The sequence below is a fragment of the Cervus elaphus genome, chromosome 15 (assembly GCF_910594005.1).
Source record: "Cervus elaphus chromosome 15, mCerEla1.1, whole genome shotgun sequence".
Lineage (NCBI taxonomy): Eukaryota > Metazoa > Chordata > Mammalia > Artiodactyla > Cervidae > Cervus > Cervus elaphus.
In genome coordinates this window covers 65,113,843-65,127,337 of record NC_057829.1, presented here as the reverse complement: position 1 = coordinate 65,127,337, position 13,495 = coordinate 65,113,843, and the positions used below count along the sequence as shown (strand labels likewise).

At 57.3% G+C, this 13,495-nt stretch overlaps 1 protein-coding gene across 2 annotated transcripts; it reads right to left on the bottom strand.

Moving 5' to 3' along the window:
• Positions 1 to 4,639: 4,639 nt before the first annotated feature.
• TLX1 (T cell leukemia homeobox 1) lies at positions 4,640 to 11,023 on the bottom strand. 2 transcript variants are annotated; one of them, XM_043926868.1, is made up of 3 exons: positions 10,116 to 11,023; positions 7,895 to 8,132; positions 4,640 to 5,728 (listed from the first exon to the last, which is right to left on the bottom strand). In XM_043926868.1, exons 1-3 carry the CDS (start codon positions 10,693 to 10,695, stop codon positions 5,506 to 5,508), a joined length of 1,041 nt encoding a protein of 346 aa, XP_043782803.1. In that variant the 5' UTR covers positions 10,696 to 11,023; the 3' UTR covers positions 4,640 to 5,505. The 2 variants fall into 2 exon arrangements, with proteins under 2 accessions (XP_043782803.1, XP_043782804.1); XM_043926869.1 differs by having other exon boundaries at positions 7,895 to 8,096; positions 10,116 to 11,018.
• Between the last annotated feature and the right edge of the window lie 2,472 nt (positions 11,024 to 13,495).

Genomic DNA, 13,495 nt, shown 5'->3' with positions numbered 1-13,495 from the left:
CCCATGCCTCCCACGCCCCCCCGCCCCCCACCTTCTCGCACATACAAGGAGGCCAGGTTGTTGTAGGCTTCGTGGAGCCAGCGGCGGCCGCTGGACCTCCCGGGCCTTGCTAGGGTTCTTGGCCGAATCCAGGGCGGCCCGCTGCCCCCACGCCCAGCCTTAGGCTTCTGGGTCACGTTGCCAGAGCTGTGGGGCTGGAAACCAAAACGCAGGCCTGGGCAATCTCCACCCGCAAACCGACCGGTAGTTGAATTAGACCCTCCTCCCTCCAGGCTGGGGGAGGAGAGATGGGGAAAGGAAAGGAAGGCCCTTGGCGGGATAGACGCGTGGTAACCACCCAAAGGAACTTGATCCCCGCCCGGCGTGAGCTTGTGAGGGTAACTGCAAACGCAGCAGTGGAGACTGTGTGCGTGCATGTGTGTGTGTGCCGTGTGCGCGCTCGTAGAACCCCACACCTGTAGCTTGCCTTGTGTAACATCGCACACTCCAGTCGTGTAGTTGGAGGTGGTATGTGAGGTTGTCCACAACAACGCAGGCCGAGGGTGAGAGGATGTGATTTTGCACCCATCCGTCAACACAACATGGGCACTCATCCCTCCCTCTACTCACCATCCCCCAGATGCCTTTCCCTCCTTCTCCCCTCTCCTGCTCCCCCTCCTCCCCTCTCCTCCTCCCCCTCCCCCCTCTCCTCCTCCCCCTCCCCCCCTCTCCTCCTCCCCCTCCCTCTTTCCGCACTCTCACCTCCGCCCTGGCTTCCCATGCCCCAGTTGCAAACACCATATTCTGAGTCTGCTCTGAGCTCCTTGGAAAATCTGAACTGGCTGCAGACCTCTCACTCACTCAGCATGTTCCTATCAGACTCCCCGAGGATAAGGAATCCAGGAGTGAGTGCAGGTGGGCGGTTCCAGAGATCTTCCAGGGCCCGCAGCGGATTCGAAAGAGGAGGGAAAATCGCGCCGGCAGCTCCTCTTAGCTACCCAGGCAGTGACCTGGCTGCTGGGTTCCAAACTCTGAGCTGATTAGGAAGGCCTAGGAGAGTGAGAAGCTGCTTAGGAGCAGGGGTCTCAGTTCAGTTCAGTTGCTCAGTCGTGTCCGACTCTTGAGCAGGGGGTCTGGGAGGAGTAAAAGGGAAGTGGGGGGGGGGCAAGTGTGTGGGGCAGTGGGGGCCTAGTGTGTGTGTGGGGGCAATGTGTGGGGCTGGGGGGGAAAGTGTGTGTGGGGGCGGGGGCAAGTGTGTGGGGGGCGGGGGGCAAGTGGAGGGGGGCAAGTGTGCCTGAGCAAAGTTGGAGAAACAGAGCAGAAGGCAGGCGGTTTCCTCCAGCATCTGGCCTGAGGGGTCCTTAGTGCAGCTCTGGGGCCCCAGCTCTAGCCCACTGCCCCTTGCAGCGTGTCCTCTGAGTCCCAGCTGCCCCAATTCTGCACAGCCTGGAGATCCCTGCATAACTATCATACACCTGGAACCGGCCTGCCCACCTGCAAGTCACTCACACCACAAACAGGATGCCTGTCTGAGTCCTGGGCCCAGGGCAGACCCCATACCTGCCACTGCGGTAGGGGCTTCATGAGGCCGTGCTCAGACCGTGCCCGTAAAGCTCCCAAGCACGGATCTGGCCACACAAAGCCGCTATTATCATTAACAGGTTAGGCCAGATTCTGTATGTGCCATCCCAGGGGGCGGGGGCACTGTACGGGCGCTAGGACCCCAGCCCTGCTTGGGTTTCTGGGCCCCAGAAGGCCACCACCCAGTCAGCCAAGTCTGAGGGGGTGATCAAGGCTCACTCACCGCAGAATTTGGTCAGTGCAGTCAGCTCACTCAAGCCAAGGAAGGATGTGGCCCTTTCTGCTCAGACAGGTTCGTTAATTCCTCTTCTCCCTCCGCATCTCTACACACCATTATTCGGATCATTTGTTCCTTTTCTATTTCTGAACAGAGACAGGCCCTTGCCTGCAGGAGCGGTGGCAGATCGGAGTTGTGAGCTTTCTTTGGGCGGCGGGTAGTTGGCCCTGATTGTGACCCTGGCAGCCCCCCTCCCTTCCAGCCCGCGTCCCCTTGGGACGACGGGGTGTGCGGGCCCCGCCACCATCCCGGCCTGTCCTCGCCGCGGCCCTCGGCCGACGCGGGATTCACCGAGATTCGGTCCCAACGAATTCCCTACCGAGAGAGGGGAGTCGTGCGCCGTCCTTCAGCGCCGAGGGCCCCAGTGCCCCGGGGAGTGTGCCCACACCCCTGGGACGCCTCGCCCAGGGTCCCTAGCGCGTGGGAGGGGCCCCGGGAGAGCGCGCGACCGCGGCGGCCTGGGAGCCCCGGAAACAGCGAGCGGGAGCCCGAGCGCGGAGGGGAGGGGAGTCGGGTGGCCTCCCGCGATGGGCGCCCGGGATTCCGGCGTGCGGAAGCCCAGTTCTCCTAGAGGCCCGAATAAGCTGGACAGGGTCCGAGAGCCGAGGGTCTGAGGCGCCTGGTCCCGCGCCGTTTTATGAGTGTGACCCCAGCTGTTGGTGAAGACCGGGGGACGTAGGAGGTATTTGGGGGAGGAGGTGTGTTATGCCTGATTTTGCCTGCTATGTCTCGCCAGAGCAGGGGTGAGGGCGTGCTGGTGAAGAGTCGGGGTTCTGGGGAGCCTGTTTGGGGGTTGAGTTTGAGCCGGACAGCCGCTCCCCGTTCCTGCCTCGCCTAGACAGTCTGTGGCCAGAAAATATCCAGGAGCCCCCGGGCGCCTAGCCTGAAGGGTCCCAGGAGTCAAGAGGTGGGAGGAAGGCCCCAGTTTGCCCTGGGGTCAGCAACTCTGGAATACAGCAACCGGCAGGCCCTGAAGGTGCCTCTTAAAGACGCAAATGGTGGAGAGATCGCACCAAACGAAAATGGTTTGGGCTGGGCAGCTCCAGTCTCAGCAGGAGGGGAGGGAGAGCCAGACCTACCCAGGTAGGAGGAGCAGAGTTCTGCGGTTCCAGGAGGCCATTTCCGGATTTCGATTTCGCTTGGCCCGGTACTGGATGCCGCCGCCGCCGCCGGCACAGGCAGGAGGCCCACTGCAGACCTGGCTTTGAGACCAGAACTTTCTCCCCTCAACCCACACACTGTCAGGGTCTGGCCTGGTCACCGGGTAGGTCTGGGGTTGGGGTAGCCCCTCCATCTTGGAAGTCCTTTAGACTCAGAATCCTCCTCTCCTTCCCAGATCCTGCTCGAAGAGGAGCACAGATAGGGGTGGACAAGCTGTGCCCCTTCCCCACTCAGCCAAATTTCCTCCTGGGCCTCTTTGGGTTGGAGGTTGTTGTGCTTTATCCTGTGATATGGCAGAGCCAAGAGGGCAGTCTGCGCCAGGATGAGGGCTCTGATGGTTTCCATAACTCTCCTGCCCTCAACCCCAGTCTGCATGCACACTCAGACTGCTCTGCCTACACGAACAGTTTTTAGCCACAAAGTTCTCTCACTCTTCCACCGTAAAGAAAGAGCAGCCTATGTCCCCACTCCACTACCCCAGGATGGCATGTTTCCCAAAGCCTCTACCACCTAGCTTCTTCCAGAAAAGCAGGCTTAAGTCAGTTTTGTATATCCTGACATTGGTCTGGTAGGTGGGGGACTAAATGTTATGGGGAGTATTGTATACTGTGGCTGCTGTCCGGGCTAGAGTGGTCTGGGGGGGGGGGGTGTCTCCCTGAAGGTCCCACCGGGAAGTCATTTTTTCAGATCCCTCCTAGGCCAGGCTTTACTGGGAGCTGGGAAGCCTTGCTTCAAGCACCACAGAAGATACTGGTCCGATTACTCATAGAATGCTCCAATCTCTGCAGCTTGCTGGGTAAGGTCCTAGAACCCCAAACTCCTAGCAGATGTGTATACCCCTACAATGGATCTGCACACCCCACCATCATGTACCCCAGCAGTGTACAATTATACCCACTCACACAGTACCATACACACTCACCACAGAGACGTGTCATTCACAGTGATCCATACTCCCCATTAATTCACTCCCCCAATTATATACAATCCTAGACAAGTATCACTCATACAATGAAATACACCTCTAACACATGATTACATACAATCAGTTATAGATGGTATACAACCATAAACATTCATACATTTAACACAAAAATAGATTAATAAGGAGAAACTAATATGTACTCTCACAAATATTAGCACCTGATTCACTAACAATCACGGATGTTGGTGGGTGATTATACAACTACCCAAAAAGCCACATTAACACATGATCACACACATACCAATACAAGTCTGTATATATAATGGTAGTTTTGATTCACAACTTAAGCAAAATAAGCACACACAACTGCATACAAAATTACACACTTGAACACTTACTATACAAACATTCATTGTCAGTATAACATCCTGATTGCCCACACCATCACAAACACACAGTGCACACACATAACTCTCACTCCCAAAGACAAATCTTGAGCACTAACTGTCCCAGAAGACACTGGCTCTCCCAACTTTTCTCAGTGCTGCCCTCTTCATTTCTCCTCCTCCTCCTTTCCTCTCTCCAGAACCTGACAGGTCCTGACCCCAAGATGTCCTTCAAACTTAAGTACAAGGGGCTGCCCTGGCTGCACCAGCTCACACCAGACCCAAGTAGCTGCAAGGTGCTGGGCTCAGCAAGGAGCAGGCAGCCTTGACTCCGGATTCGGAGGGTTTTATTATTTTTTTTCACATAAATTACACAAGCACTTTATAAAAAGGTTACACAGAAAACACCTTATAAGTGCATAACTTAAACCCCCCCTACGAACAGGATCTGGAGAAATAGGCTTTTTGTGTGGAAACCTGCCTGTGCGTACCTGGGTGCGGCTAGGGTGTGTGATAGGGGTCTGGCAGGCCAAGTGATGCTGTTGTGGCTGTTGTGTGTGCGATGGTGTGTCACAGTGTGGCTGTGGCCTTCTATTGGTGAGAAGTGCCATGCTGTTCAGAATGACTCCGGGCCACCCCTGATCGAATGGGCCAAGGGGGTGAAGGCTATGACCCTGTGTGTGCAAGACACTCTGCCATAGGGCCCCTGTGCGTGATTGTGGGGAGACACCAGGAGGGACAGTGAAATCACCTCCGTGTGGGCCGGCTACTACGGGGAGTGGAGAACAGAGAAGGGGGTCTCCCCAGGGCAAGTTCAAATGACAGCTCATGCTGTCCTCTAGGGACCCCACCAGCTCTTCTTCCACCACCTCTTCTGCCTCTCTCAGTCTCACGTTAAAAATCAGAATAAAATAAAATAGACGCAAATGGAGGACTCTGAAGAGTTCCAGCAGGCGCGGGACCGCGTAGGCATCTGGGAGACGGCGGCGCGTCCCTTTCCTGCGCGCTCTCTTCTTCTTTTCCACCCAAAAGAGAACGGCGCCGGCGCGAGCGCGCGGGCCGGTGCGGAGGGGCGCCGCGATCCCCGGAGGCGTGCAGTCTGCGGCGGAGGGCGGGCTAGAGTCCCGGCTCTCGGGGGCCTCGAGACCCCTTGGCTGGGCCCGGGTCTCGGGTCTCTCAGAGAGTAGCAGATAGGCTCACTCGCAGGCCGACGCCACGGACGTGACGCTGGTGATCTTGGTCGAGTCGTCAGACCACGGCTGCAGGTTCTGCAGGGCGAAGAGCGAGGAGTTGTGCACGCACAGCGGGTCCGCGGGCAGCGGCTGAGCCAGGCTCTTCTGGAAGGCCTCCTGCTGCAGCTGCAGGAGGATGCGGTTTGCCTGCTGCCTCTCGGCCTCACGCTCCTCCGCGGTCTGCCGCCTGCACCGGGGACAAACCGTTACCACGCTTCGGGTGCGCTCCCGGGAGACCGCCTGGGAGAGCGCAGCTCCCCTTCGAGGCCCCCAATTCAGCTGGGGGCCCTTGAAAGCACTCCCCTATCTTGAGGGTTCTGACTCCGACAAAGACTGGAAACCACAAAAGTAGATAGGGGGTACTCTGGGGGAGCTGTAGGGAGATCCGCTAGGCCCAAGCAGTTGGGGCTCTCTGGCTCCAGGCAGGGCCCACACCCTCACTGGCCTTGGACGGCACAAGCAGAGCTAGGATGGCATTTTGTTTCTCCCCAGACCCGAGGAAGACCAGGAGCCTTCCCAAGTCTGAGCGGTCTCACCCTTCCCATCAGTCCAGGGCAGAGGCAGGGACCAGTGGATGTGAGCTGCCATGATGGACCTCTTCACCCCCTTTCTCTCCGCGAACCTCTCCCAGGCTCCCGACCTCCTGCGCCAAGCCCTGTGCCGGCCGGGATTCCCGCCGGACCGACTGGCTTCCTCCGAGGCGGTCCAGGGAGGCGATGACTCACTTATTCCATTTAATGCCTCCCCTCCACCCCGTCAACTGAGATCAAACGTCTGTCTCTAAGGTGGACAGACCTAATGGGAGTCCCCGGGGCCTCTAGAAGCAATTTGTAGGCGATCGATGAAGGCGAGCGAAGCCAGCGAGAGGACCTCTCCCAGCAGCGGACGCCGACCTTCTTATCGCCGCCCCTTCTTGCCTTTTCGCTCTTTCTGTCTTTCGTCTGCCCGTTCTTCCCTGAATTTCAAACTATTTCTCTTCCTTTAGGCTTTGTGTCTTTTTCTCTGGTTTTTCTCTCACCCCACCTCCTTCCTTCTCTCAGAATTTAAGGGAATTTGTTTGAAACGAAAATAAAGGTTTCAGTCATCTATTGCTTTTCTTTATTATACGTAAGACTTCACCACCAGCGAAGTCCACTCTCTCTCTGTTTTATTTTCTCCCTGGGTGGGGTCTTTATCTTTGCCCCCACCTTGTGTATCAGTTTCTCTAAGCCTGCTATACTATTTTTCTCTGTGCGCACCCCCCCACCCCCCCAGGGCTTGCCTGACTCCCTCCCCTAGGCTGTAGCCTCCGATCCGGATGGCGTTGGGAACCCGAGTGCGTTCCCCCCTCCCCGCTCCAGTCCTTGCTCCCTCCCTAGCTTTCCTGAGGTCTGAGCTGCGTCCCCCACCCCTTCCCCGGCAGCAGGAATGTGGGGAGGGGGGGGAGCAGACTCTCGGGGCAGTGGCTTCCTTTGTGGCCACGGTGGCGGAATCTCAGGCAGATTCCTCGCCTTCATTCAGAAAAAGAGGAAACTCCAATTCCTTCCTCCGGTCCCAGGCCCTCCCTGCCCGGCGCCGGGGACTTCGCCCAGACTCTCTTGCTCTCCCGCCTGAGACCTGAGCTAGCAAGAAACTCCCGGCGTGTGTGGAACCCAGCACACGGGCTAAATGTGCGGGAGGATTCAGGGGTGCAAAAGGGTTCAACCGGAGAAAGCGCCTGCTTGTGGGGGAAACGAGTGTAGCTGTGGGTGTGTGACGGGATAAGAGAAAATGTTTCTCTCTTACACATACCCATCTGCTCCTGATTGATTCCCCCTTTCAGTGGGACCCTTGGAAACCCCGCCGCAGGCGGCGCAGATTGATTTTCCCCTTCCCGGGTGGGGTACCCGCTGCGCCCAGGCCAGGCGTCTAGGGAGGAGAGAGACAGCAGGGCCCAGGCTCGCGGTCTGGGGCCCCAGGCGCTCTAGCAGGAGCCCCGCCTGGGGCGCAGAAACAGGGAGCGTGCTATTCTGCCTCCAGTCTACGGGATAGAAAAGGCATCTCTGTACCCGTAAGTTTGCGCAAACAAAAAGTCCCTCAGGACTCGCTGATCTCGGAAGCCCGGACGGCGTAGACTGTGCTTAAATGCAGACGTATCCCCCAAGCAGCGGCAGAGACCAGCCGCGTCTACAACCTCAGAGTGTAACGGCCAAAAAGCCAGAAAGCAAAGCAGCGGGGGCTCTCCGGCCATGGTTGCTTCACACTCCCCGCGAGCCTAACAGAGCGGTCCGCTCCTCCGAACCAGAACCATCGGAAGGCAGGGATCGAGGGAGTGTGAACTCCCCAGGAGAGGCCTGGAGCCAGAGACTGTGCTGCCCACGCCCCGCCAGCTCACCTCCACTTAGTCCGCCGATTCTGGAACCAGGTTTTGACCTGCGCGTCGGTCATTTTGAGCGCCTTGGCCAGGGCGGCGCGCTCGGCCGAGGCCAGGTACTTCTGGCGGTGGAAGCGCTTCTCCAGCTCGCAGATCTGCAGGCGCGTGAAGGACGTGCGCGGCTTCTTCTTCTTGGGGGGCGTCCGATTCTGATAGGGGTGACCTATACGGCGTGTTACAGTGAAGGGTGAGAGGGCCACTGGAGCGGGAGAGACAGACGGCAGAGGCAAGCGGCAGAGCGTCAGGAGGCGTCCCAGGCCCGACACCCCGCGAGTCAGCGAGCCCAGAGGCTAGACCCCGAAAGCAGGGCTGTGGTCCTCCTGTCAGCCCTCAGCTCCAAGCCTGTGGCCTGAAATGGCCCCCCACCCAGCGGCCCGCCAGGCCGACGCCTCTGCCACCACAGAGGCCTCCCTAGCCCTGGGCTCCCATGTGCCCATCAGACACAGATGCAGCCTTTTTGAGGGACATGTTGAGGCGAGCTAAAGGTCGCATTTCCCCTATAGCCCCAGGCCTCCAGCCTCAGAGAAGCTGCTCAACAGTAAGAGACCATCCTTGGTCAAGGCCAGGAATCCTTGATCCTGACCTGAGGCCTCCATCACACACCAACATACAGACACATCACATACAACAGGGGACAAATTCGAGATCTATAGACCCAGACAAACTGACACACAGGCGACAGGCACAGGCACAGAGGCAGATGCATAAGGTGACAGCCATAAACTCCTTCAGAGCCTTCTTTAGGGCTGAAGCAAGGTTAGGGGAGGCTGTGTGGAGTACCTTTCCACCAGTGGGTTCCCAGTGGTTCCAGGCTGGGGGTGGTGGTGGTGCTCCATCAGGGCCCTTTAAGATTAGACTGGCCTGGCTGGGGGGAGTAGGACGGGGCACTAGGCCCTGCCTCCCCAGGACTTAGAGGACTTCGGCTGGGGCACAGGGGCCCTTCTTGAGGCCCAGAGCAGAATGGATCTTCTGCTTTCCCCAACCCCTCTTTGCCACTGACCCAGAATCTAGGCCAAGTTTCAAGGCTGGAACACGAGCCTAGCCCAGGGTCTAGCTCTTAACTGCCTATTCCCCTTCTACCGTTGGGCCCTGGAGCCCGAGCCCCACGGGAATCCCACGTCGTGGTCGATCTAGGCAGCCGCCTGCGCCTCCTGCTTCCTCTCTCTCTAAGGCCCCGCCAGGAACCCAGGCTCAACTCAGGATTGTTTCCCAGCGGACTTGGGGGCCTGGCCTGGCGGGAAGATCGCAGTCTCGAATCCAGGGAACGCTAGGGGCGGCGGGAAGTGAGGCAGCGTGGAAAAGGACCCGCGCAGGAGCAAAAGCTGAGTGCCGTGAGCGGAAGCAGGAGCGGAGGGAGCCGAAGCGAGCAGAAGCAAGGCGCAGAGCAGGCAGCCGAGAAGAGGGCAGACGGCCGCCGCCGAATGCGTTATCGTCCCAGGGGTTCTTTCGGCTACCGATCGATCACGGGTCTGGCCGGTGCATTATTCACGCCGGAGAAAACGAGGCTGGGCCCAGAGCGGAGGACGCCGAGCCGGGACAGAATGAAAATGAAGCGGGTGTCTCAGCCTAGTCGCTGCCACTGACCCGGACGGGGCCCGCAGTCCGGGAAGAAAGGCCGGCCAGCTCTGCGGCTTAACTGCGGCTCACAGCCTCTACCGGGTCCGGCAGCGCGACGGGCACTGGATCTCGGAGGGCGAAGTGAGTGAGTGTGTGTGTGTGTGTGTGTGTGTAGGGAAGGAAGGTGGGGAACCTGTTTCCCTTGAGTCTGATTGTGGGGTTCGCCGCCTCGGCCAGACAACGTCTGCCAGGACGGAAGAAACAGTTTGTTCACATCGCGCCCCTTTCTCCAAGATCCCCGAGCCACAAATGCTGGCGGAAGGTAGTCCCGAAGCTACAACCCCTTCCCTCCGCCTGACCGGGCCCAGGGACTCCGAGAGGGGGTCAGGGAGAACTTCTTAGAGTAGGGATCCTGTGGGAGAGACGGAGAGGGGCCCAGGCTAAGAGAACTCTTCCAGCGAGTCGATTCCGCAAGAGAGGCGGCGGACGACTGAACTTGGGGGAAGCACCCAGAGGAGCTGGGCGGCCGGGCGCGCAGAGGGGGCTGCGGGGAGACCCGGGGCAGAGGAGGGGTAGAGGAGAGCCGGGGCCGCGGCCAGGCGGGGCGCGCGCGGGCCGGACTCACCTGTGAACCTGTCCTTTGTGTATCTGCGGTTACTCTCCATCCAGGGGAAGGTGAGGCCGGTGAGGTTGTTGACGCCCGGCACGGCAGGCACGGAGGGCACGGTGGGTAAACCGGTAGCCAGAGGTTGAGGATGGGCCACTGTTCCAGCTAGCGGCCTGTGCGCAGGCACTCGGATCACCCCCGCAGCACTCAGCGCGCCCCCGCCGCCGCCACCCCCGCCGCCGCCGCCGCCGCCACCGGGACCGGGGCCGCCCGCCAAGGCCATGTTCACGTTGTAGGAGCCGGCCAGTGGGCCCATGCTGCAGGCGCCGCCGCCGCCGCCCGCCGGGCCACCGGGGCCACTCGGGCCTCCAGCGCTATAGGCCCCCGCGCCCCCGGCCCCCGGCCCGGCTGCCGGGCCCCCGCCGCCGTAAGGGTAGGCGCCTCCAACCAAACAGCCAAGGCCGTATTCTCCGTCCTGGAGGCGCGAGGAGGGCCCCATGCAGCCGCCCTGGTCTGGGCTGTTGAGGATCTGGTCGATGCCAAAGCTGATGGGCTCCGCGTGGCCCGGGTGGAGATGGTGAGGACCCAGGTGCTCCATGCTGGCCCCCGACCCCGGCCCCGCGGGGGGGGCCTGGGCGGTGGCACTCGCTGTGTTTGGCTCGGGGACAGCGCGCGGCGGCGCGGAGGCGGCAGCGGCTCCTGGCTGCGTGGAGACTTGGAGGCGAAGTGCGCAGAAGGGCTAAAGTGGGGGGGGGGGGGGAGGGGAAGGAGAGAGGGGGCGCCGTATTCTTCCCCTCTCCTGCGGCTCCTTCCCCTCACCGGCTGCTCGCTCGCTGTTGACTCTGGGACATCAATCACCAGGCGAAAAAGCCCGGTGCGAGCTAGCCTCTCAGTTTCGGCCGGGTCTCTCCATTGGCTGTGAGCGGAGAGGAGCGGGGTGAATGACAGCGCGGGGGAGGGGCGGAGAAGGCGAGAGGAAAGCCTGGAGCGGAGACAGATGCAGGAGCCAGAGACAGAGCGCTGAGGCCGAAGCGCGGAGAAGTAGTTCAGGAAGAGAGAGAAGAGGCGAAGCAGAGGCTTCAAAGGAGAAAGAGAATAGGAGGCTGGCATTCCCAGAGACGTATAGACAGATGGCCCCAAGGAGGTGGAGGTCAGAGCCCTCTTCCCCCCCTGACGGGAGCCACCCCCTCGCTTAGAATTGGGCCAGAGGAGCTCGCCCACCAGGCCTCTGGGGAAGGGGCACCCAGAGCTACTGAAGAACCTCCCTAGGGGCTCAGCCGGGAAGCAGCAGTCTGTCAACCAGAGGATTTACTCCCAACTTCGTCTGGCTTGTTAGAAGGTAGAAGGCTGTCTGCTCCCCCCGGGTATGCCTCCCAGACAGGAAGGTGAGTTCAGGATTGTCTTTTAAAACACCGGCCTGTGAATAGTGGCTATATGTTGTCGAAAAAGTCAGCAGCAACCCCACCTCAGCGTATTTAGAGAAACTGAGCAAGGGACGCTTCCTGAAAGGCAGTCACAAGTCAGAGGAATTGGCTTGGGGCCTGCTGCGGAGGTACCCAAGATACCCCCTTTCCTTTTAAATAGAAGTCCCAAGAAGCAGTTTCCACAGTATGCGAATGAATTCAATCAGATTGCTTTCACCAGGGCTGATTATTCCAAGCAAGAAACCTTTGGATTGTAGCAAGGGGAAGGAATTATTTTCTTACTTTTGGAATCTTGGAAGGGAGGCCTAGGGGCTTAAGGCAGTGGGGGCTGGGTATGGTGGGACCAAGATCAGGGAAGTACAGCTAGGACAAATTTAGGCCTTTTCAAAGTTTTGCCTGTGGCTGACTGGCTTAGAGCCCAGGAGAGAAGAAGGAAACTCCCTTTTTCTGCTTCCTCTCTTTCTCCTCTCTAGTAGAGAAATGTCTGCTCCCTCCTAGGAGCCAAGCCCTAGTAAGGGCACAGGTTGGATCACTTGGGATCTATTTCTGGTCTAGTTCAGATTCAACAGGTCTTCAGGGAGGGGCTATCTATCAGACAAGATGCTAGAATGCGGTGGCTCACATTCTACTTAACAAGTCTCATTGCAATCTACTTGCTTTGACCATATGTGTTACTGTAACCTGAAGAGAGCTCCATGGAGGCAGGGAATGGTTTCCTCATCTCTGTTCCTCCCTGTGGAGTGCATGAAATATACTCATCTTGGGTAAATAATGAATGAAAGAACCTCTTTATTTAACACATATTTTATCGAGTATCTACTATGTGTCAGTCACTGTTCTTGGCACTGGGAAAACAGCAGTGAACACAACAAAGTTCCTGTCCTCATGGAGCTTATATTCCACAGCATGAGTGAGAGAGTAAACAAAGAAGCAAATACAATAAGCCAGATGGTGGAAAGTGTTATGTAGGGTATAAACTCTATACCAACTCTTCAAGACAAGGATTATTCCCATTTTATGGATTCAAGGAAACCACATTTCAGCAAGGCTAAATGACTTGATCAAGATGGAGGAGTGGGGTTCAATTTGCTTTTATGGGGTGGCCTGGAAAGCTGGCTGCTGGTTGGTGGCACATTTCTATGGGAAAAATCTTGCTTGGGCTCCAGGCAGGTGGACAAAGGCCCCTCAAGACAAAGCCAAGTATGAAGCTGGTGGTCGTTTGTAAACATTAAGCTCTATTCCCTTGCCAGTTCTCTCCTCTCCACCCTCCCAGTCAGGCATACTACACCTCTACACAGGAGGTTCCAGAACTTACTTTGGAAGTTGTCTGAACCTGGATGAGTCTCTTGTCTCTTATCTTGAGGAAACTAAAGCAGAGATAAGCATAAATATTTTGCTGAGAAACTAGTGTGCCAGGCACTGATCTCATTTAAGACTCACAACAATCTTGTGAAATTAATAGCAACATCCTCAGTTTTAAATAATTAAGAAAATGGAATGAATGTTCATAGCAGTATTATTCATAATGGCCAAAGTGTGGAAAAAACTCAGATATCCATCATCTGATGAATGGATAAATTAAATGTGGTATATCCATACAGCATAATATTATTCAGCCATAAAAAGGAATTCCTGCTACAATATGGACAATCCTCCAAAACACTGAGTGAAAGAGGCCAGGCACAAAAGGCAACATGTTATATGATTCCATTTATTTGAACCATCCAAAATAGGCAAATCCATGGAGACAGAAAGTAGATTAGTGGAGCTGGGATTGGTGGGGTGGGGAGAGTAGGAATTGGCTGCAAATGCATACAAAGTTTCTATTTGTAGGGATGGAAATATTCTAGAATTAAATGGTGGTAATGGTTGCACAACTTTGTGAATATAATTTAAAAACCACTGAATTGTATGAGTTAAAGGATATTCTGTATGGTATTATAGGAAATTATATCTCATTTATTAGAAAAGGAA